The 26660-nt window shown below is 34.8% G+C and overlaps 1 protein-coding gene across 2 annotated transcripts; it reads left to right on the top strand.

The window, feature by feature from the left end:
• Positions 1-22372, top strand: LOC101897060 (uncharacterized). 2 transcript variants are annotated; one of them, XM_059127061.1, is made up of 5 exons: positions 3-311; positions 584-798; positions 9893-10388; positions 15449-15743; positions 20484-22372. In XM_059127061.1, the coding sequence occupies exons 1-5, from the start codon at positions 247-249 to the stop codon at positions 21729-21731; spliced, it is 2319 nt and encodes a 772-aa protein (XP_058983044.1). In that variant the 5' UTR covers positions 3-246; the 3' UTR covers positions 21732-22372. The 2 variants fall into 2 exon arrangements, with proteins under 2 accessions (XP_019893223.1, XP_058983044.1); XM_020037664.2 differs by having other exon boundaries at positions 1-798.
• The last annotated feature ends 4288 nt before the right edge of the window (positions 22373-26660 follow it).

Here is a 26660-nt window from a genome sequence, read left to right as displayed (position 1 = left end):
GCGAAAGAACAGCCTGAGTGGCTGGCTACTCTATGTTCGTATACTTCGTAGGGCAAACAATCAAAAACGGCAGTTAGAGATTGACGTCGATCATAGCACAACATACATTATAGCGATTCATGCGGCGGGACACAATTGCGCGAGCCTTTCGAAGCGCAAGAGAACAAGTTTGAAATAAAAGTTTTGGAAATTTTTCCATTAAAATCATGCCAAATTTCAAATATAAACCTTTAAAGTCAAGTGAAAATGAAGATAGCCTCCAGGCGACGACACAGTGCAGTGATGAAGATGCAGCTTCGGAACCCTTTCACGTACATATCTCAATGAAATTATTGATTTTTATTTTTTTACTGACACAACTTGTATATGTCGCCTATGAAAGTGAATACTACAAATTCTCCAGTGGCAATCAGAACACTACATTGAATGTGAAAAACGTTGGGGATTATAACGAACTTGATACTAGTACAATAAAATTTCAACAACATCCGGTTGTTGAATTTGTTGGCAATCTTTCGGAAGATGCCATCAACAATAAAAATATTAATAATAATTATAAAATAATAACAAATTTATCTATAAGTGGAAACAATAGTAAATATTATGATTATGACGATAGTGATGAAGATGATGGATACATTGGCACGATGGGCATGTCGACATCATCACAATTAAAAATAAATAATACGAAAACAACAGATTTACTAATTACCCTAAACAATAAAACACTTGTGGTCACAACGCCATTAAATGGCATTCGCTATGAATCAGCAGCAGATGATCCAAGGAGTACCCAGGGTAAGCAAAGCGAACATAAATTAGGAAATTTGCAATCACGTTTTTATTTATTTTTTTTATGCAGTAGTTTTTCGATTTAACGAACTATAAAATGCCAGCATTGTTCGTTAAATTGAAAAATAGTAACCGAGTACTATTTATAATAAAAGTTTTAATTTAAATCAAGTTATTAATAAAATATATGGAACTGGCCTGTATTTTGTTTTGGAAACAGTAACATAACTGAAAAAAAGTCTTTTAAATCCTACAACAAAATAATAACTCTTCAAGTTTTTTTCCTTTTTAAATCTACTTAACAATTCAATTTTTAATGGTTTCAAAGAAAAATAACTTTAATTTTTTTTGTTTGTATTTTAAGAACTTGTAGTTTTTTTTTTGTGTCGCCTCTTCTTGAAGTTCACGCACTTTTAGAGATTTGGTGGCATCTATATTCTATATATTGCACTCACTGTATACACATTTCAAAATATTTTACAACATCGTCATGCTCAATTCTCGGTTGTTCCTCTGAAGGAATGTTGTCTCTACCATTACAGCAACAAACAAAACACAACATCGTTGGGGAATCCCCTTATTCTATATCATAGGCTTTTAGCAAAGTGGCACAAATGTCATTACTCAATTCTCACTCATTGTTATATCCTCCACTTTGAAAAGGAGGCATATTTACTTTGCCATTCCGTTTGTAACATCCATAAATATTCGTCGCAGACCTCATGATCATGATCAGCATAGAATTCTAAGTCGATTTAAAGATGTCCGTCTGTCTGTTGAAATCACGATACAGCCCACATTATTTGACGTAGAGCTTCAAAATTTGGTAGAAAATTTGTAGCCGCCATATAACGGTAGCTCCTGATATTCGGCGTCTTCATGATTTTTGTCACATTTTTCCACGGATTTGTTCAAAAATGGGTAATGGGTTTTAGCTCCAATGGCGTAACATAGTATGTACAGGTCCACGTTTTGGTATGGCACCCCATATAGCGGCCTCAGCTATTTTTGGTTTTTTGAAAAGTTTAACAGCATTATCCAAACGGTCTTACTGGTATTTGTAGTTTAAAGTGGGACACGTTTGAATTCAGATACTTTTATATAAAAAGTTTTCTTTACCCAATGGTGGAGGGTATTAAAAGATCTGCCTGGCCGATCTTAAAGTTTTTTTACTTAACCAATTTAGCGATTTTCCACTCGATAAATGGCGATATTTTAAAAATCGACACAAGTTGCGCAATGACATTAAGCGTTGCCAAAGAAATAAATAAAGAAATAAAATATACCTATCTTTTTCGAAGAATATTCTCAATAATTTAAAAAATAATCAACAGAAATTCATAATTTACTTAAACCAATGGAGTTACATTTTAGACGCGTTTTAAGTAACAGGACAAGAGATATAATATGCATTTAACTGACTATGATTATCAAAATACCAAAATTTGGGAGGTACCGTTATATGGGGGGCTATACAGAAACGTGGACCTATATATACAATGTTTCGCCACCGGAGCTAGAACTCATTATGACCTACAAATACCAATTTTTAGTCAAATTCTTGAAAAAAAATTGACAAAAATCATCAAAATACTGTATATCCAGAGATACTATTATGTGGGGGCTATGCGAAAACGTGGAACTATACATACTACAGGATGACATGAAAAAACTGCAACCAACTTCAGACTGCTGTCATTTCAAAGCCACTCGTCCGACAGCTGTTAAAATTATTCAAGTGACAGCTCATAATATTGTTTACAAGCGTACGGAAGCATTTTGGTGAGTTTTTTCAGAAAAAAAGTTATTTGTGATGGAATTCAAGAGTGATTTCTTTATATTTGGCTGGAAAACCACAAGTGGCTATCGTTAGATCACTCCAGCATTTCAATGTGAATAAATCTTTTGTGTCTCGTACCATCGCTCGTTACCGTGATACTGGTAGCGTAGCTCGACGTCAAGGAAGTGGACGGAAGAAAACAGCAACATCAGCAAAAATGGTTCGAAAAGTAAAGAAGCGACTTGATTGAAACCAGCCTCGCAGTGATCGAAAATGAAAAATGGCTCGTGAGCTGAACATATCGCAATATTCCATTCGGCAAATATTGAAAAATGAGCTCGGGGTAATGCCATTGAAATTCCAAAAAGTGCAAGAACTAACACCACAACAGTAAGACAATAGACTCAAAAGAGCTAAAGAGTTGTTTTGCTTGGCGAAAATGGTGAACTGCTGAATTTGGTTTTCTCCGATGAGAAAACATTCGTTGTCCAACAGTTTTTAAACAAATAAATCGATCGTAACATTTTGAACATATTTTTGTATTTTTCTATTTTTAAATTCTGCTGGAGAGACACTTGTCAAAATTTTTTTCTCCCGATACAAACATTTTGAAAATATTGCCTCTTTTGTTCGCAGTTTTTGTGGAAATTTCAACTCGTGGACAAAATGCGTACCTCGAATGAAAGAGAAGAAACAAAATGTACTTTCGTTTCAATGTACATACGCCATTCAACATTGTAGTTTTCATTCATAATTTTCAGTCTTCCCAAATTTTTTTAAAATTTCATTAAATTTTACTAGTTTTAATTTTTAAATGTCATAATTTATTTTTTTCGATAAATGCTCTCATTTGTTGGGGATGGGACATATTTTTTCGTTGTTCTGAGAGTGATCAGGAAATTTTGTGTGAAGAATTAAGTAGTTTTTTCATAGTTAAGGGTCAAACAACGAATAGAGAGCGAATCAAGTGTAGTGGAAACGCCGCATTAGACTGTTATGTCTGGAGTATTTTGGAAAGCAAGCTTGGCACTAAAAAATACCAAAGTGATTACCTCAAGCAAACGCTTCGCCGGGAATGGGCCAAAATACCGCAAAGCAACATTCGGGTAGCGTGTGACGGTTTCATTGGCCGTTTAAAGGCCATAATTCGTGGCAAAAATGACCAATTCCAACAAATCTAAACTTATTCTAAAATTTAATGCTACTTCCGACATTTTTTGCTTTCATTCAATAAAATTAAAAATATATAAAAATTATGGCGTTTGACTTTGTTGCAGTTATGTATGTTATTTTATTTATTTATTGAGAAAAAAATGTGTGTAAGGTCTGCAGGACCAACAGAATTAAAGTTCTTTGGTCACAATTTTAACTTGAATTTTCTCTAATTGGCAGCATGTATTTCCATTAAGTAAGAAACATTCTTGCATAGAACTGTCAATATAGGTTAAAAAGTTGGTATTTCCATATAACTGTAACATTAATGTCACATTTTTCACTTGAAATGTTTCAAATTTGTAATTTGAAGTTCCTAATGGGTACTACATCCTGTGACCGGCAATTGCCTATGCAGGTCCACGTGTTCGTATGGGGCCCATATAACGGTACCTCCATATTTTTGGTATTTTGATAATTTTATCGACATTATTCTCCGAGATTTTTTCAAATTTCGTATTGTAAGTTCGTAATGGGCACTACAGCCGGTGACAGAAAATTGCCTATGCAGATCCACATCTCCATATAGCCCACATTTTACGTTACGTCCATATATTCGGTATTTTGATGCTTTTGGTGAATGTATTAACTTTCGTATTTGAAGTTCATAATGGGTACTACAGCCTATGATCGAAAAATTAATATGCAGGTCCAGATCTTCGTATAGCCCCCATATAACGGTACCTCCCTATATTCGATGTTTTGATGATTTTAGCGACATTGTTCACCGGAATAATATCAAATTTAGTATTTTTGCAGGATCACGTCTTCTTATAGACCCCAATATAACGGAAAATCCCCACATTCGGTATTTTATTGCATTACTTTCAACGGATATATTTTGAAAATTTGCAAATTACTTTCAAATGGTAAAGGGTATTCAAAGTTCGGGCCGGCCTGCTTTGTTATTTTTTTACTGTTAATTTCACACGTTTCCAAGTTTAGTCCGAATTCCCCTTTGTACTTCATATTTTTGGGGAAAGTGTCAGTGAAAGAATTGTTGTAGATCAAATGTCATTGTGAGTCTCTGAACTAAATAGCTTTTAATATTCAATTTATACCATAAGTAAACGCCATCAATGTTTTTCAATAATAAACCTTGCATTTTTTATTGTCGATTTTTATACCCTCCACCATATTATGGTCTGTCTGTCTGTCTGTCCGTCTGTCTGTCCGTCTGTCTGTTGTAATCACGCTATCTTTCGAATGAATTGAGATAGATGGCTAAAATTTTGCACACATGTTTATTTTTCCAGTAGGCAGGTTAAGTTCGTAAATGGGCCATGTAGGTCCACGTTTTCATATAGCCCCCATATAACGGTACCTCCCGATATTCGGTATTTTGATGATTTTAGCGACATTATTCACGGGAATTGTTTCAAATTTGGTATTTGAAGTTCAAAATTTATACTACACCCTAAGACAGAAAATTGTCTGTGCAGGTCCACGTCTTCATATAGCCCCCATATAACGGTACCTCCCTATATTCGGTATTTTGATGATTTTAGCGACATTATTCACCGGAATTGTTTCAAAATTGTATGTATGTTATATCTACAGGACTTTTGGTATTGAATATGGGCCGTGTAGTTCCACGTTTTGGTATAGCCTCCACATAACTGTACCTCCCGATATACGGTATTTTGATGATTTTAGCGACATTATTCACCGGAATTATTTTAAATTACGTATTTAGGGTTCGTAATGGGAACTACAGTCTGTGACAGAAAATTGTCTATGCAGGTCCAGATCTTCGTATAGGCCCCATACATCAGTACCTCCCAATATTCGGTATTTTGATGATTTTAGCGTGATTACTCACTGGAATTGCTTCAAATTACGTTTTTAGAGTTCGTAACGGGAACTACAGTCTGTGACAGAAAATTGTCTGTGCAAGTCCAGGTCTTCGTATAGGCCCCATATATCAGTACCTCCCTATATTCGGTATTTTGACGATTTTAGGTACAATACCCACCGAAATTGTTTGAGATGTGGTATTTGAAGTTCGTAATGGATGCTACAGCCTGTGACAGAAAATTGTCTATGCTGGTCCAGGTCTTAGCACATCTCCAATTTAACGGCACCTCCTTATATACGATATTTTGATGATTTTAGCTACATTATTCACCGTTTATTTCAAGTTTCGAATTTGAATATGGTAATGGCTTATGACAAACAATTCCTATGTATGTCCACGTCGTATATACCCCAATATAACGGCTATGTTCGGTATTTTTAAAATTTTAATAGAATTTTTTAAGGATTTTATTTTTTAAAAATTTCCAAAATCTTTGCAAATGGTGGAGGGTATTAAAAGTTCGGCCCGGCCGAATTTACTGCTTTTTAACTTGTTCTTGTTCAAATTATTTTTTGGAATATTTTTACAATGGTTAATGCCAACTATTTTGCAACAACAAAACACTACTTCATCCCGAAAAAAAGATCCACCCAGCGGGTTGGTTAAAAGAAATTATCTAACTTTAACATTTTTATTTCGAGATAACAAATTTCTTTTCTTAGAAGCATTTTTATGTGGGGTTCTTGTTAAATATTATTATTTATTAAAAGTGTTAAAGTTGTAAAACATTTATAACTTGTGGATGGGTTGTTTCGATAAATTTGTTCTCAGAATTAAAGAACCCTGCGATACACAGTGGTTGAAAGCACTACGTATATATATATATATATATATATATATATATATATATATATATATATATATATATATATATATATATATATATATATATATATATATATATATATATATATATATATATATATATATATATATATATATACACATATTAAGGGTTCATTCGATCTTTAACTTCGTGACTTCGGTTAGAATATTCCATTGAGGTCGCTTAAACTAATTTTATGACGGTCGTCCTTAGATATTTTTTTGTTAAAAAAAATAACTGTTGCTTGTGGTAAACATGGCTAAGGCGAATTTTGTTGCCATTAATGTTTGTCAAATATATTATTTTTATACGAGTCGAAAAATATGTTACGGTATACTGTTAAACTTAGAGGTTTGAAATATACAAAGACATTGATATGTTCCTAGGATATTTAGTCTTAAAGTTAGAATGTATCAGTCCTCGTTGGTACATAACCACAATATAACGGCACCTTCTCATTTTCGATCTTTTGGGATTTTCAACCCCAATTTCTAAGTTAATCAGTTACAATTTGAACTTGTGGATTTTCTCGGGGTAGAGATTTTTTGTATTTTCGTGTGTTTTAATTACGCTATCTTTCCAACGAATTGAGATAAAAGGCTACAATTTTGCATACATGCGTATTTTGCCAGTAGTTCGTCAATGGGCCATGTCGGTTCACGTTTTCGTTTATCCCCATATAACGGAACCTTCCTATATTCGGTAGTTTGATTTGTTCAGCGAAACTTTTCAATGGAACTTTTTCAAATTTCGTATTTCAAGATCATAATGGATACTACAGTCTATGACAATAAATTACATGTGCAGGCCACGTCTTCATATAGGCCCCATAACACGATTCCACGTCTTCGTATATCCTTCCTTTATTCCGTATTTTAAATTGTTTCAAAATCCGTTATTGAATTACGTATTCGGTACTACAGCCTATGGCAGAAAATTATTTTGGACGGATTTTTTTCCTGGAAATTTTTCATGTACTTTGCAAATGGTTGAGGATCTTAAAAGTTTGGCACGATCGAACTTAGCTTATTTTTTAATTGTTTATTTGAAAACCGTTCCCATAACGGGGAAAAATACTAAAATCTGACTGAAATATGTGAAATATGTGTGGGAGCTATATCTATATCAAAATCATAATCGATTGCGTCCTACAAACAAATGTAAAAAGAAACAATATCCAGTATCCTAAATAATACCCAGTCATTCCAGAACGCCAAATTTATTTCGCCGCTGTTAAGCGATTCCGTTCTATTTGACATATTTTCAAATTGTTAAGTATTTCTCATGATGGACTGACTATTTATGATATTTTGGCCTTACTTCTTTGTTCGATACAGCCATTTACTTTCTGATAACAACCGTAAAAAGTGTTCGGGTCTATTCGATTGAACTTCAAAACGTAGCCACGCAACAAAAGTTCTAAAAATAGTGCTGAAATAAGGCTTTCGATTATGGTCGTGCGACGCCCGAAATTTCAGCAAAAGTACGGCAGTGTGATTTGGTACTTTTTATTAGCTATATAATTGGTTATCTCCTTTCATTATTTTATGACATTTTCATAAGTGGTTTTAAAGTTGATTATACTTAACTCACACGTGTTTAATAAATTGTGATTACTACGGCCAATTCGCAGAGACAACAATTAAAATAATCAATACTCAATTCGTGAAATCGTAATAATCGAATGAGGTTGACGATATCTAATTTTCTTCAACACTAAAAGTTAGTATTTTGGCAATGTTTGTCTTATCGAAATTAGTACTGAGCAATTGGGTTATGATTTCATAGAATATGGAAAGCGAACTTACTTTTAGTGGAGAAATAACAACAAAAATATACATTTGAAATATGAAAATCAAAAGAACAGATTTATAAATTAAAGAAGAAAAAATCAGTAAAATCGGCCGGGCCAAAACTTTGAATACATTCCGCCGTTTGGAAAAAATCAGTAAATTTAAAAAAAAAAATCCATTGGAAAATACTGATAAAATCATAAAAATACAGAAAATATTGGGGTCTATACGGAGATGTGGTCCTGTATATGCAATTTTGTCATAGGATGTTGTACTCATTAAGAACTTCAAATTCCAAATTTTAAACATGACCTAGCAAACATCTGAGTAAAATATTATCAACCAATTCAAAGACGGATATATAGATATATATATATATATATAAAAGTTACTAAATATGGAATGAGTTTTACTGAGGGAGTGTATAATGGATGTACCAAACGGTTTTTTAAAAATTCGCACTATATAATGTATTGAAAGTTTATTGAAAGATAAAAGAAAATCGTATGTATAATAGTTTTCAGAAAGCTATGACAACTACGTTATACAAAACTATTAGAGTTCAAACATACTACGATTAGCATTTAAACACAGTACATTTGACTTCAAGTATGTACTACAACACCCCCACTAGACTTGAAGTTATTTAACCCAAGGTATTGACATAATTGTTGAATCCTTTGGTTAGGAAAAGCTTTTGTTAAGATGTTTCTTGACTTTCCGACTAAAGCTGCTACTTTTGAACTGCTAGAATGCACATCTTGTAAGAGCATTGTTTTTACGTAATCACCAGATATTTGTACACCGAAACTCTCAAGACCCATTATCATAGATTGATAATACTCAGGGAGTCCAGCCAACATCAATGTACCAATCCATTCATCAGATACATTCATTCCAGTACCAGCCAGCTTTCCTGCAGTCGACATTATAATGTTCACAAATTCTTCCATTGAAACACAATCCTCCATCTTTGTGGTAATAAGTGTTCTAAGCAAACTTACTCTTCGAGTAAGCACAGAATCTTCAAAAGCTTTTGACAAATTATTCCAAATTTCTTTTGCAGACATAGTCTTTTGAATGTGAACAAAAATTATGGGATCCAACAATAAAATCAGTTTGGAACGGGCATTCACGTTTTTGAGACATCTGTTTCTTTGCCTTCCACAGAACTCCATAGCCCTTCCATTTCGAAGTATGCCATTGTTCCCAATTTTCTCGGCCCTTTAATCTTTCAATTTGTGGAATACCAGAATAAGACATTTTTTATGCGCTTTCTGGGCCCATAACGTAATGTATTGAAAGTTTATTGAAAGATAAAAGAAAATCGTATGTATAATAGTTTTCAGAAAGCTATGACAACTACGTTATACAAAACTATTAGAGTTCAAAAATACTACGATTAGCATTTAAACACAGTACATTTGACTTCAAGTATGTACTACAGCACTATAAGTGTATGTGAATTCTTCAAAATAAACACAATATCCTTTAGAATATAAAATTACTTAACAATTACAATTATAGCACCAAATTTCATGGCATTTTTTGTACCAAGTTATCAATTACATGTTACAACTTTCAGACATTATTATTTTTTTAATTTCCGATGTTCTGTTTTCTAATTACAGCATCTAGTACTACAAAAAGAAACGACTACACAGAACATGGTGTAACTACAATATCTAATTACTATGGTACAACTTTATGGAAGAAGAACATCACAGAAATTACCTCAACTACCTCAAAACCTAGGAGTACGACGAAAACAACAACCACAATAAAATCTGAAAAATTGCTGACACCACACAACAGCACTGATGTGCAAACACAGCGTAAGTTTTACATCAACACTTCTAGATGCCACATGCCATACGTTGACCCATTTACACCGGCAATTAAGAAACTGTTCAGACCCAGCCTCAAGACGGGTTGTACCAAAGACGAACCCATCATCAGTGTTAAATTCGATAACAAAAACAAGGTATACAAATTGCAAACAAATTATACAGTGGCACAAAAATTTATCAAAAAAGCTACTGTCGAAACTATTGTCGACGACTTGCGTTGCTGTTATCGGCAAATAGAGCGCAGCGGAAGTGGCAGCAGCGCTGATTCGAAATACAAGTAAGTGGGATTCATTTCGTTGCTATATTTTGTCTGTGTTGAAGAGTGTTTAGTGTTTGTAGAGAAGAACCGAAAGAGGCTTCTATATTGTAAACCTCTTTCAAAAAAATATGAAAAGTCCGTTCATATTAATGTTGAGCATGCGAAGTCAGTTTCAGAAAGTTGAATATATCGTCCATATGCATTTTAATGTCTTCTATAGAGATGTTGAACCACTTATTGGACGACATGTTAAACATGCCTTCCATAGATATGTTGAACATAATTTCCTCTGAAATTTCGAGCATATCTTGAATGTTGGTCATATATTCTATAGATCATGTAATAAATATCTATGTTAATATTTTCAGCAAATTTTCAAAAAATCCATTGAAATATCAGTAAATCACAAAAATACAGAATATATTGGGGTCTATACGAAGATGTGATCCTGTATATGCAATTTTCTGTCATAGGATGTAGTACCCATTAACAACTTCAAATTCTAAATTTTAAACATGACCTAGCAAACATCTGAGTAAAATATTATCAACCAATTCAAAGGCGGATATATATTCAAGAATTTTGAACATGTCTTCCACAGACATGCAGAATATGTCTTCCATAGACATGTCTTCAACAGTTATGATAAACACAACATTCAACCGCATGTTGAACATGCGTCCGAATGTCTGGCATCTGGCATGTCTTCAACCAACATGTTAAATATATCTTCTATACACATGTTCATCCTGTCTCCATCGACATGTTCATGCCTTCCATATATTTGCTGAATAATTCTTTTTTGATGAAAGTGTTAAACATTATTTTCATACATGGTCTTCAACAGGCATGATGAATGTCTCCCATACATACACTGGTGACCAAAACTAAAGCAACTTAAATCGCAAAGACAATAAATGTCCTGTAACTTTTACAAAAATGAACAAATCGTAATTATTTTTCCAGTTTTAAATGAGGGGTTTAATTCACTTTCAAGAAACTAAAAATAAAAATACAAAAATAAGTTTGAACGAAAAATAATATGTGGAAAACTAAAATGACCCAATTTTTGCTTGGTCAAAACTAAAGCAACTTTTGATTTTTTATTTTAAAATAATTAAATTTTGGCTAGTAGTCGATAGCATAACCATTATTTTTGATAGCAGCTGCACACCTACGAGGCATTGAATCTATAACACGCTCAATTTGATCCTTGGGTGTGCTTTCCCAGGCACCCCGAATTCTTTAGAAAATGTTGTGCTTATTTATTTCCGAATCTCTCTTGATATTCCTATCTACGATACTCCAAAGGCTTTCTAAGGAGTTTAGGTCAGGTGATTGTGCCGGCCATAACAAAACATGAATTTTTGACTCCCGCAACCAATATTTGACAAGTTTTGATACAAGTTTGGGATCATTGTCATGCTGAAACACACAAATCAGCCCAATATTTTACTCAGCGTAAGGGAACAACGTGATGTCCAACACATCTTTGTAAACAAACCGATCCACAACTTCCTTTATTTTATGGATAGCCCCAAGTCCATAGAAAGAAAAACAGCGCCACGTCATTTTTGACCCTCCCTCATGCTTCACTGTACCTTTGCAACACTGCGGCTTGAGTCCTTCATTTTTTGGTCTTCCACCGTAAAATTTTTCACGTCTGAGCCTTTAATATTAAACGTAGACTCATCCCAGAAATAATGTTTTTTCCATTGAGCTTGATTCCACTTAATATTATCGTTTCCGAAAGCCTTTTTGATTTTTTCAGATATAAATGGTTTTTTGATGTCTTACGGGCACGCAGACCAGCTGCCACTACTCGTCTACGCACTGATCTCGAGCTTATATCCAATGATTGCTCTCTCACCAATCCTGTTGAACTCTTAAATAGTTGTTTTTTATTTCTCTCACAATTTGTGGATCAGTATGGGCTGAAGTTCTTCACGGCCTTCATCCGTTATGGACTGTTACTACTGATCCAGTTTCAAAAAACCGACTTAGTGCACAGACATAATTATGAAATCGCATAAATATTTATGAAATATTTCTCGGAAATCATTTTCTGTGATATGTTGTTTTGATAATCACTTATAATTTGCTGTTTTATTCAGGTACAGTATTTGCTTCTAGCCATTTTAAAATTTTTTTTTGGCAGTACTTAAAAAACGAAAAGAAAAACACATACTTTTGTAAAAAACTTCTCAAAAAGGATTTATGACAAGCGAAATTGTCGAAGGAAGCAAAAAGCGATAAATATCACAGTAAAAACAATTGAAATTGAAGCGGTTATATGAATGTACAACAGAGTTGCTTTTGTTTTGTCCAAGCCAAAATCGGGTTAATTGACTTTACCAAACATAATTTTTTATATAAAAATGAATTTTGGTTTTATGTTTTAGGTTTTTAAAAAGTGAATAAAGTACCTAATTTAAAACAAGAAAAACTTTCTCATTTTCTTAATTTTTGAAAAAGTTACAGGGCATTCATTCTCCTTGTAATTTCAGTTGCTTTAGTTTTGGCCACCAGTGTATGTAGTTGTGTAATTTACATGTTGAAAATCTCATTGTACACATGTCTTCCAAAGACAATGAACAAGACTTCCATATACATGCTGAATATACCAACACATTGTTAAAACAATCTCCATATCTTAACTTCAGATACCTACAGTTATCTAAATATCAAAATTCAGATTTTTTTCTGTATCCCTTCAACCAAGACAAAATTTAGTACTGTCTTGTGCTTTTTGTACAATTATAGTGGAAATTTCCGAAAATACCTCTATATCTAATTTCGGGATTTCAGCTCTATCCCTTCGCCCAATGCCCAGTTTAGTACCTCTTAGTACTTTCAGAACATTTTCAAAACCACTTTCATAGCTTAACCACAGATACCAACATTGATATCTATATCAAATTTCAGGTTTTCGGCTATGTTCCTTCACCCAATACAAATATTAGTACCATTCAGTACTTTTTGTAGAATTTTATTACACATTTCCAAAACTCCATTTCCAATTTCCCCCATATCTCAATTCCATATATGAACAGAGATCTCAATATCAAATTTCGGGATTCTAGTCCTATCCCTTCACCCAATGCCCAAATTAGTACCTCTTAGTATTTTCAGAACAATTACAGTACACATTTTCAAAACCACTTTCATAGTTTATCTACAGATACCAACATTGATATCTATATCAAATTTCAGGATTTGAGCTTTGTTCCTTTAATCAATACCAAATTTAGTACTATTTAGTACTATTCATAGAATTATAGTACACATTTCCAAAACAACTCCCATATCTCAATTCCCTTCACCCAATACCAAATTTAGCTCCATTTAGTACTTATTCTACTATTATAGTACCATTTCTAAAGTCTCCTCCATATGTCGAGGCTACACATGATCAGCGACAATAATACCAAATTTCAGATTTCGCGCACTATCTGTTCACACAATACCGAATATTAGTACTATTAAATATTAGTACTATTTAGTACTAAATATTAGTACTATTTAGTACTTTTCGTGCACTCTACTCTTTTTCACAAGCATACCTTCAGCTTCATTCGTTCACCGTGTCCAAACTGTTCAAAAAATTCACAAAAGTCATACGCCATAATTTTTATTTTTTTTTTTAATTTTATTGAATGAAAGCAACAAATGTCGGAAATAGCATCAAATTTTAGAATAAGTTTAGATATGTTCGATTTGGTCACCTTTGGCACGAATTATGGCCTATAAACGGTCAATGATACCGTCACACACTACCCGAAAGTTGCTCTGTGGTATTTTGACCCGTTCCAGGTGAAGCGCTTGCTTGAGGTGATCGACACGTTGGTATTTATTAGTGCCAACCTTGCATTCCGAAATACTCCATACACAATGACCCAACGGATTGGTATCCGGAGATTTTGGTGGCCATTGTGTGCTGGAAATGAAGCGAGGAACCTCGAGGTTCTAATACATCCAAGGCTCTAATACACCCACCCGAATATTTTCGCGATAATATTCGGCATTTATTCTGATGCGACGGTCGATTAATACAAACGGAGAGCGACCATCGGCTGTTATGGCGGCCCACACCATCACCATGGCCGGCGCTTGTGTTCTGGTGGCCAACCGAAGGTGCACAATTTCAGCTGACCTCTTTGGCAATTAAACACGATCGCTTTGTTTGTTTACAAACAGCTGGACAACGAATGTTTTCTCAAACAAAACCAAATTCGGCCGTTCATCACTTTCGGCCAAGCTCTTTTGAGTCTATTTTCTTTCTATTGCGGTGTAAGATCTTGCCCATTTGGAGCTCATTTTCAATATTTGCCGAATGAAATATTGCCATATGTTCAGCTCACGAGCCATTTTTTAGCCACTGTGTCGCAGGTTGTCGCTTCTTTACTTTTCGAACCATTTCTGCTGATGTTTGCTGTATTCTTCCGAACACTTCTATGACGGGCTACGCTACCAGTATCACGGTAATTAGCGATGATACGAGACACATAAGATTTATTCTCATTTAAATGCTGGAGTGCTCTAACGATAGCCACTTGCGGTTTTACTTTTACTTTTTTTCTGGAAAATTCTCACCAAAATACTTTTGTACGCTTGTAAACAATATAATGAAGTGTCACTGGAATAATTTACAGCTGTCGGACGAGTGGCTTAGAAATGACAGCAGTCTGAATTGGTTGCAGTTTTTTTCATCTCACCCTGTATTTCCAAAACCACCTTCATATATTAAACTTACTGTCCAACCTTGATTCCTATACCAACTTTCAGGTTTTTAACTATTTCCGTTCAGGTAATACCAAATGGTATCTTCTTCTCTAGACATGTTGAACATGTATTTCATAGGCATGTTCAAGTTGCCGCAAATAGACATGTAAATCATGCCCTCAAGAGAAATATTAAATGTGTCTCCCAAAGACATGTTGAAACTTATTTTAGCAAGTCAGCGAAAAACCTACCCAATACTGTACCAAATGTAGTACTATTTAGTACTTTTCGTCCACTTGATTTTTTCTCTTAATTCAACATATCACATCTGAGAATTACTTTCTTCTTTCTTTTAGATTATTGCCCTGTACACTGTTCCATCAGAACTTTACTGTGCCGAAACATGTCAACGGCATTATTGTGGACTGTTCATCGAAATCTTTGAATAAAGTGATACAACAGGATGCCTTCACATTTATACAAGTCAATAAGAATAGGACAGAGACATTCTCAAAAAAAGATGCACCAAAAGTGGGAATAATTATGTTTGGCATTGACAGTTTGTCAAGGATGAATTTTCGTCGTACGATGCCAAAGACATTCAAATACCTGGTGGATAAGGGATGGTATGAATTGAAAGGATATAACAAGGTAAATACCGATGTAAATTGTTATGATATTTAGTTTGGAGCTTGAGTGACAGGTGGGATCAATAATAATTATATTATTCTCTCTCAGATCGCTATTTTTGCATTAAAACAAGTACGGGAACACAACATTTAACAAAACAAACTTAACATAGCTATCACATGAACCTTCTTAAAAGTTGACTGTGTAAATAATCCATTAATAAAAATGTGGACAGAAGTTTTCAAACTGTCTACATATCTAACTTGGGCATAGGTTCTATTCAAATCTCTTTATCAATAAGCATGACAACTAACGCCCACATGTATAGTTTGTAATCAGTTCCCTTTGCCAAAATCAATTATTTTAATTTGCAATTCCATCAAACGTAGCTGATGACGCCACCTATTTTTTTTTTTGTTTTTTTAGGAATCACCGAACATTTGTTGTCTAGTAATCACATTTTGGTAACTGATAAAAAAGAACAATCAAACAAACGTTGCCTTGATAGTACTGACACGAAATTAGGTATTATCGGTCGATACATTTTCACTCGTACGAAACATTGAACTTCGTAGATAACGAGCACGAGCACTACACAAACCAATGTACATTCATAGATTTCGATCAGAAGTTCCCAAATCACATCCTACACAAGTATAAACGCAGTAAAGTTTGGCGGGCCTGAAATTGTAATTCCTTCACTTTATGGAATGTAATACTTCGGATAGAGTTATTAGAAATGTTTGCCTATACCAAGACATGCATCTATATTACCAAATTACTGTTCTATTGCGAACATCAAATACGAAATTTAAAACATCAAACCGACTGTTGCAAAAGTAACTTATTCATGTAAAAAACGCCACCCAGTGGTAATAATCCTGTACTACATATATGTGCATTTGTTGGTAAAATGCAAAAGGAAACAATATTGACCTATGTTTCCTTTTGGTGATCTATATAGAATAACATTTCGCGTGTCAATAAGATATGTATTTTTTAATTTTGTTTAAGAAAAATAAAATGAAGCAGAAATACTTTAGAAACGGGGATCATAATGATGTTGCCACTGTTAGGTGGAATCCGCGTATATTTACCGATAAAAAATTCATCTAAAATATGACCCTGGTTCCTATGGTAAATTAGGATGAAATTGGAAAAGTAAATATAGTAAACATAGGAAAATTCGCCGAAATGCTCGAAAATATGGAAAATTGGCATTAGTTTTATGACACGATAATAGTCGTCACAGGAAACATGATTCCTGTATTAATTATTGTATTATTCTTTGTTCCGTTTGACAAATTTTTTAATTCAAAACCTCGTACATCGTACTAAAATTTCAATCTTCAAGGTTTTATACATAATTCGAGTTTGCTTTCTCTTTTTTCCGGAAAGAATAATAGGAAAATGTTTAGCTTTTACACCATAAAATTTTCAAAATCTTTAGACTCGAAGTTTACCGAGGAAACCCTAAAAAACAACAGTGACCTCAATATCAAATTTCACAATTTCAGCTTTATCCCTTTACTCAATAGCAAATTTAGTATAATTTAGTACGTATATCCCAAAGAATGTACATGTCTTCGTCCTAGACACCAACAGTGATCCAAAAATAGTACGATTTAGTACTTTTCGAACAATTATAGTACACTTTTGCAAAACCACCATCAAATACTCTATACTAACTTATTTTTGCGTGAATTAGTTATTTCAGAATAAAATTTTATGTTTTCAGCTAATACCAGATTTAGTTTATTTAGTATTTTTCGAACAATTATAGTACATATTTCCAAAACCACCAACTTTTCTCCAGCTATAGTAGACATTCAGTACTTTTCGAACAATTATAGTACGCATATGCAAAACCACCTCCATATCTCAATCCCAGATACCAACAGCGACCTCAATATCGAATTTTGGGATAACAACTCTATCCCTTCACAAAATAGCAAATTTAGTACCATTTCATACGTTTATCCAAAACAATCTACATCTCTCGAATCTAGACACCAACAGTAATTCAAAAACAAGTAAAAAAGCTGTAAGTTCGGCCGGGCCGAACTTTTAATACCCTCCACCATTTGGTACAAATTTGGCAATTTCCAAAAAATAAAACCCGTTAAAAATTTTGTTAAAATCTTAAAAATACCGAATGCTTATACGACGACGTGGGCCTGCATAGGCAACTTTTGTCATAAATTATTACAATATTTAAATGCGAAACTTGAAGAAAAATCTGTTTATAATGTAGCTAAAATCAAGTCAAAATACCGAATATGGGGGGTACCGTTATATGGGGGCTGTACGAAGACGTGGACTTGCACAGACAATCTGGCATGGGCTGAAGTATCCATTACGAACTTCACATACGAAATTTGAAACAATCCCGGTAAATAACGTCGCTAAAATCATTAAAATACCAAATATCGGGGGGTACCGTTATATGGGGGCTATATGAAGACGTGGACCTACATGGCTCATTCTTTGACTTTGGATGAAGTATCCATTACGAACTTCAAATACCAAATTTGAAACGATTCCGGTAAACAATGTCGCTAAAATCATCAAAAAACCGAATATCGGGGCGTACCGTTATATGGGGCCTACAGGAAGACGTGGACCTGCAGAGATAATTTTCTGTCTTAGGCTGTAGCATCCATTACAAACTTCAAATGCCAAATTTGGAATAATTCCGGTGAATAATGTCGCTAAAATCATCAAAATACCGAATATCGGGAGGTACCGTTATATGGGGGCTATATGATAACTTGGACCTACATGGCCCATTTACGAACTTAACCTGCCTACTGGGAAAAAATACATGTGTGCAAAATTTTAGCCTTCTATCTCAATTTGTTCGAAAGATAGCGTGATTACAATAGACAGACAGACAGACAGACAGACAGACGGACAGACAGACGGACAGACAGACAGACACACAGACAGACAGACAGACAGACGGACATGGCGAAATCGTCTTAGAATTTTACGCTGATCAAGAATATATATACTTTGTTGGGTCTGACATGAATATTTCGAGGAGTTACAAACGGAATGACAAAATTAATATACCCTCCATAGTATGGTGGAGGGTATAATAGTATCATGTAGTTCTTTTCGATACTAGATACCAACAGGGACCTCAATCTTAAATTTCAGGATTCAAGCTCTCTCCATTCACTCAACGGCAATTTTAGTACCATTTAGTGCTAAATTTGGTATTGGGTAAAAAAATAGAGCTGAAATCCTGAAATCTCATACAAATATTAATGTACGTGGTTAATGTATGGAGGTGGTTCCGGAAATGTGTACTATAATTGTGTGAAAAGTACTATAATTGGTATTTTGGGCAGCGAACCAAAATAAACTATTAGAAACGTTTGCAATCGTTTCGTTCTGTACTTTTTCGAAGTACGAAACGAAACAAAACCGATATTAAGATAACTCATCTACTGTTTGTGTAGATGAGTGAAAACAAAAACAAAACTTAAATGTACTCTGCTGGATGACGCAACATTGGAAACGAAACAGTACAATAATCATTGCAAACGTTTCCCTGTATATTAACTCAACACAAATATGTACAAACTAATTAAAAGTTAATATTATTCCTTTTTATTCATTTTTTTGAACATCATGCAATGTAAAAAAGTGCAAAAAACAATATTAAGAATAGCAACTCTAAATGTACCAGTCATCATTTCACACAGCAAACGTTTGCAAACGTTTCCCGGCGATTGGTTCGCAAACGATACAGCTCGGCAACTCACAGCCGAAGTACGTTAAGGCAATCCTATTGTTTGTGTACTTCTGCCATTGAAATGTTTGTGGTTTTATTTTGTTTGAAATACAAAACGATTGAAAAATTTTTAAAAGTTTGTGTCTTCGTGAGAGGGGTGTGTTAATCGTTTCGTTTGTTTTCGTTCGCTGATTTTGGGTGAGGATGTAGAGATAAAATGTTGAAATTTTATATTTATATTACTGATGGTAACTGTGTTTGAAATTTAGCGGTGGTTTTGAAATGCGTCCTATATTTGTACGAAAAGCACTATAATTGTTCGAAAACTTCTAATTGGTACTAATTTTGGATCACTGTTGGTGTCTAGGATAGTGAGATGTGATTGTTTTGCATATGCTTACCAAATGTTACTAAATTTAGTAGCAAGTGAAGAAATGGAGTTCTGAAATTTGATGTCAAGATCACTGTTGGTTGTAAACGTTGAAATAGTTTTGAACAGAAAAATTTGCTGTTGGACCATAAAGACTAAGGAGCGGGCACTTGCTAATATTCAATATTTATGTCCAATTTTCTAAATACCATAAAGCCGATATGAAAGGAGTGGATAGTTAGAGATTATTAATTTCTCTCTCATAAGTTAAAGCTATGGAAATTTTCTAAATTTTGAAGGACTTCTGATCGTGGAATTGAATCAAATTGAATTGAATAAAAGAAAAACAAATTCGAGATAGGACCCAATTTTTTATTCTAGAAGTCCTTGAAATTGTCCAGGAATTTTGCCAAAGTAAAATATTCATTAGAAAAATCCACTTGAATTTGGTTGGACCCAACAAATTTTTCTAAATAATATTTTTAATATTTTCTGGGGAAAATTCGTGAACAAAATTCAAAGACTTCCTGGTAAGCAGACCGATTGATACTTTCCACCTTGTTTCTGTTTCATAAACATATTTTTTACTTAAATTGATTATTCTATATTTTCTTTGATTATACCGGGTTTTTTCTATATTTTTTTGTAGGTTGCGGACAACACCTATCCCAATTTGATGCCCGTCCTCGTTGGCTATGCCAATGGAAATGCCATCGAATTGTGTAAGCCTAAAACTCCAGGTGGCCTAGATAATTGTACCTTTATATGGAACCACTTTCGTGATTATGGCTTTCCCACAGGCTATGCCGAGGATACGTCCTCAATTAGTACATTTAATTATTTAAAAAAAGGATTCATGAAACCACCCACCGATCATTACTTTCGACCCACTGGCATGGCCATAGAAAAAAACATGAAAATCGTGCGGAAAGCTGCTGAAAATTATTGCATTGGACGTCGCCAATATGGGGAGTATATTTACGATTTTGGTGTGGAATTTGCCAAGCGTTATCGCAATCAAACACATTTTGGATTATTCTGGACCAATTCCTTTTCACACAATTCCTATGATACGACGGCATCAATGGACAGTCGAATGTTGGAGTATTTCGAAGAGTTAGAACGGGAGGGTATTATGGAGACATCCTTCGTGTTTTTCTTTAGCGATCATGGCAGGAGATGGGGTCCATTATTAAAATTACCGGAGGGCTTTTTGGAGGAACGTTTGCCAATGTTTTTCATATCAACACCGAAATGGTTTAAGGAACGGTATCCGGAGTTGTCAAGGAATCTGGAGGTGAATCAAAGACGTTTGTCGTCGAATTTCGATGTGCATATGACGCTACAACATTTGTTGGAGTTGGCCACATTGAATGAGTATAAATCCATAGAGACTTTAGATTGTACCAGCGCACAATCCTTGTTTTACGAAATACCCGAGGAAAGGGATTGCCATGCGGCTTGTGTACCGGAAACGTGGTGTACTTGTTTGCCCTACATCACCCAGCCGACCACGGATGCGTTGGTCAAAAATGTAACGTCTTTGATATTGGCGGAGATGAATAAGTGGTTGGTGGCTAGAAATCTAAGTTCACTGTGCAGTGAATTAAGCCTTAATGGCATTTCCAGTGCCTTTTTGCGCGATCATGATCCAGCAATGTTGTCTTCGTCCTCAGCATCACCTGACATGGCAACATATCGCATTGAATTCACTACCAAACCGAAAACATCGCCAACTACACAATTTAGTGCCACCGTGGATTACGATATTAAGAATAGACGCATAAGCCTCAATGTGGAGGATATAGGCCGACACAGCAAGTACGAGAAGACGGCGAAATGTGTCGACGATAAACAGGCAAAAAAATATTGCATCTGCAAAAACTCATTGACCTAATGGCAGAAACGATAAACAAAAAGTTGGTTGTTAAGCTGGCTTATAGAAGAGTGGAAATCTCGGGGGAACAAGGAAATTCATCTGAGATTTCTTATCACCAAACAGGAATATGATCACAGGACAGATCCCCAAACAACGACAGCCGCAGCCAACCACAAATCTTTAATTTACCCACTTATGTTTAATTGTTCTGCAGCAAAGAAGCAATAAAGGAATGAGTTCTAGTTCCGGTGGTTAAATCGACCACTACATCCACCACCACTACTACCGACATCATCATCATCATCATTGCCACACTATCGATGACCAATCTGTGATAAATAATTGAGTGTGTGTTGCACAGCACATTCCATATCAGCTGGCTGGTCGAACTAGCCAGCCAGCCAAACGCTTGCCTGGCTATCTTCTCAAGTACCTAACAAGGTTTTGCGATCATTGCCACCACCGAGTACTGTAATCCCCTTAGAAACCTCTCAATAAATAGTTTAGTAAATAGTTTTAGTTTCAAGTGTCATTGTAAACTAAAGTTCCACTTATGCGATGCGCCGTTATCGCTGATCTAAAACCGCTGATAAATTACTGAAGAAGTAGAATCAGTAAAATAAATAAATGACAAATAGTTGTTAACAAATTACAACAAATGTTTATTGCTACTTTTTAGGGACGTTTCTTGGTAAGCAGTTTGAAGAAAGTAGAGAAAAGATCATAGTCTGGCGGGGTTAACTATTTGATACCCTGGTTGTACCGGATATAATAACAGGAGATAGAATAAAACTAACTTTTTAATTTTTGCATTGAAATGAAAGCAAGAGAGACGTTATCATACACTCTCTCTCTCTCTCTCTCGCTCAGAATTTCCTATTCCCAGCAGTCCGCTGGCCATTACAATTTAGTACCCATCCAAATGTATGCTATTTTGTCAATAGAAAACCAGTAAGGAAAGCTCAAAAGTCGGGCGGGGCCGACTATATGATACCCTACACCACTATGCATATTTAGTAGAGCTCTCGTAAAAAGGTTTATACAGGGCATTTCAGAGCTCTATGAGATATTTGGTACAAAATCAAAATCTATCTAATTCTATCGTGCATTTTACGAACTATAGCTATCTCTGAACCGGGTTTCTCCAAATTTTACGTATTAGCTTCTAGACTGAATTCGGTCTTATGTACGAAAATTCAGGTGATTTGGGCTGATATTGACCATTTAGTGCACATTTAACCCGAAATCGGATGAAGATATATATGGGAGCTATATCCAAATCTGAACCGATTTCGATAAAATTTAAAAAAGCTATTCCTGTGCTCCATCTAATACCTGGTACCAAATATCACGATTGTGGAGTGAATATTACGAATGTAAGGGACTAAAACACTAAATCGGATGAAACATATATATGGTTGCTATATCTACATCTGAACCGATTTTCACTAAATTTGATATACTTGCTTCTAGGCTGAGTTTGGTCCGATGTACTAAAATTCAGTCCATATGGACTTATATCGGCCATTTGGTGCACAATTAACCCGAAATCGGATAAAGATATATATGGGAGCTATGTCCAAATCTGAACCGATTACGATAAAATTACAAACAGCTATTTCTGGGCTGTATCTTATATCTGGTACCAAATATCATTCTTGTGGAGTGCACATTACGAATGTGAGAGGCTTAAACACCAAATCGGATAAAACATATATATGGGAGCTATAGCTGTTTCTGAACCGATTTTCTCCAAATTTGTTGTATTTGCTTTAAGGCTAATCTCGGTCACATGTGCCAAAATTCGGGCCATTTGGGCTGATATTGGCCATTTGGTGGTCAATTAACCCAAAATCGGATGAAGATATATATGGGAGCTATATCCAAATCTGAACCGATTTCGATAAAATTTAAAACAGCTATTTTTTTGCTCCATCTAATACCTGGTACCAAATATCACGGTTGTGGAGTGCATAGTAGGAATGTGAGGGACTTAAAGATCAAATCGGATGAAAGATATATATGGGAGCTATAGTTATATCTGAACCGATTTTCTCCAAATTTGATATACTTGCTTCTAGGCCGAACTCGGTTGGGTGTGCCAAAATTCAGGTAATTTGGACTGATAGTGGACATTTGGTGCACATTTAACCCGAAATCGGATGAATATATATATGGGAGCTATATCTAAATTTGATCCGATTCTCACCAATTTCAATAGGGTTCGTCCTTGGGCCAAAAAAATATTGTTTGGAAAATTTCATCTCAATCGGATAATAAATGCGACCTGCATTTTGTTCACAAGAATACATGGACAGACGGACTGAATCGACTCAGAAAGTGATTCTATGAAGGTTCTCAAAAGTAACTATGGGTCTATCTCGTTTCCTTCTCCATGTTACAAACAAATGCACAAAGACATAATACCCTTACCACTATGGTTAATAGCATACAACTAGCATCCGATTTAGATGAGTCGTATTGCTATTACACCGTAAAACAAAATCCATATTAGAATTAAAGAACAAAACAAAATATAATAAAATTTGTCCATCGCACTTGCATCTGATTCGGATGTCGATAGATTTCGAACCCATCCAGCCTTCGCTTACAATGTCGGTAGATTTAGGACCCATTCAACATTCGCTTACATTTCAAACTCGTCTGACAACCTAGGCCATCGCTGTGTAAATGTAAGTAGAAATTGTATACAGGCTTTGGATGAGTCGCACCTACATTGTCAGTGGTCTCAGTTGGAAAATGTATGTGCAAATAAAGTCTGCTGGGTTGCAGTGAATCCCAGCATCCGATTCAGATGCAAGTGCGATGGACACATTTTTTTGTTTTGTTCTTTAATTCTAATATGGATTTGGTTTCACAATGTAATAGCAATACGACTCATCTAAATAGTTGTATGCTATTAACGATTGTTATTTAATTTTTTCCTATTGCAAAATAGTATACATTTGGATGGGTATTAAATCGTAATGGCCAGCGGACTGCTGGGAAATTTCAAATCACTAAGATTGTCTCGAAAGAGACAATAAAATCATATACATATCGATCAATTACTCAAAGGGTTTCATATCTCCAAAAAATTTAATTTCGTATTTTAAGTTATCGATTGAAGTTTAACTTCCCGAATAAAAAATAATATAACACAAGGAATAATATAACTCCATATACCGGTATTTCCCATAGTATAGGTCGATAAAACATTATGTGGCCTCAAAATTCGGGACGGAATAGAACCTTCTTTATGGGCAGAAGAAGAAATGTTACGAAGAGTAGCTTGTAGTAAATACTACACTGTACAACAAAAGGGTGTCATTAGCGTAATTCGAAGTGTCATTGTTTGAGGTTGGAACAACTGTTATTGCTCATGTTAGACCCTATGCGTATATGTATATGTATTCTGAATCAGCGTATAATTCTAAGTCGATTTATACCGCTGAATTTCTTCGATAAATACAATATTTTACCTATCAAAACTGAAATGACTTAAGTATGTGTCCATGATAAATCCAAACAATGTAGTGCACTGGGCGATATTTTACAAAATGTACTTGTTGCACTTTTACAGTGAAATAAAGCGGGACAACATTCTCGAATTTATCGCAAAGCAAATAAGAACTAATAAGGAAAAGACAAAAGTCGGGCGATACCCTACACACCTATTCATATTTAGTAGAGCTTGAAGTAGATCATACCACCTATAAACATTTGGCTTTAGATCAGTTATATTTTGGTTTCAGAGGGCACTAATATATGGAAGGCATATCTAATTCTGAATCGATTTTCAGTAAATTTGACGGAGACATTTTTGTCTTTTATATCAAATTACATTGATATAGAGTGCATGATATCGCTCCGAGAAGGATTATATTAAAAAACGTACGTCACGAAATTCACCCCAATGGGGCTGACATTAGCCATAAGCCTGAAATCGGATTAATATATGGAAGCTATATCCAAATCTTAGCCCATCTCAATAAAATTTGGAAAAGGTATTTCCGAGCTATATAAGAAATCTGACATCAAATATCATTGTTGTCGAAGGCATATTACGAATTTGAGGGGCTTAAATATCAAACATAATGCGTCTAGACTAAATTCTGTCGGATGTACTAAAATTCAAAACATTTAGGCTGATATTGGTCATTTGGTGCACAATTAACCCGAAATCGGTTGAAGATATATATGGGAACTCTATCCAAATTAGAACCGATCTTAATAAAATTTGGCGGAGGTATTTCTGATACCAAACTTCATTCTTGTGGGGTGCATATTACGAATGTGGGGGACTTAAACACCAAATCGGATGAAACATATATGTGACAGCTATAGCTATATCTGAATCGGTTTTCACTAAATTATATGTAATTGCCTGTAGACTGATTCGGTTGGATGTGCCAAAATTCAGGTCATTTGGACTTTAATGGCCATTTGGTGCACAATTAACGCAAAATCGGTTGAAGATATATGGGAGCTATAACTAAATCTGATCCTATTATCATCAATTTCAATAGGGTTCGTCCTTGGGCCAAACAAAAATTGTTTGGACAATTTCATCTCAATCGGACAATAAATGCGACCTGCATTTTGTTAACAAGAATACATGGACAGACAGACGGACTGACATGCATAAATCGACTCAGAAAGTGATTCTATGAAGATCCTCAAAAGTAATTACGGGCCACTTCATGCCACAATGTGTCCCAAAACATTGTATCATTCTTTGCTCATCAGAATCGAATTATCCCATGCTAAGTAGGCGGACACAATGGGAGAAGAGATAACAGCAAGGCGATTAATTAATCAGTTCAGTTATGTAGTGTGGGTAACAAAGACATATCGTTTGGCAGGCTATGGCCAAATATTTCGATAGTAGCTCCCAATCGCTTGGTTGTTGCTTTAGAAAAGAGCATTTAAAACCTCAACATACAT

The sequence above is a fragment of the Musca domestica genome, unplaced genomic scaffold (assembly GCF_030504385.1).
Source record: "Musca domestica strain aabys unplaced genomic scaffold, Musca_domestica.polishedcontigs.V.1.1 42, whole genome shotgun sequence".
NCBI classification, from domain to species: domain Eukaryota; kingdom Metazoa; phylum Arthropoda; class Insecta; order Diptera; family Muscidae; genus Musca; species Musca domestica.
This window is presented reverse-complemented; position numbering and strand designations above follow the sequence as displayed.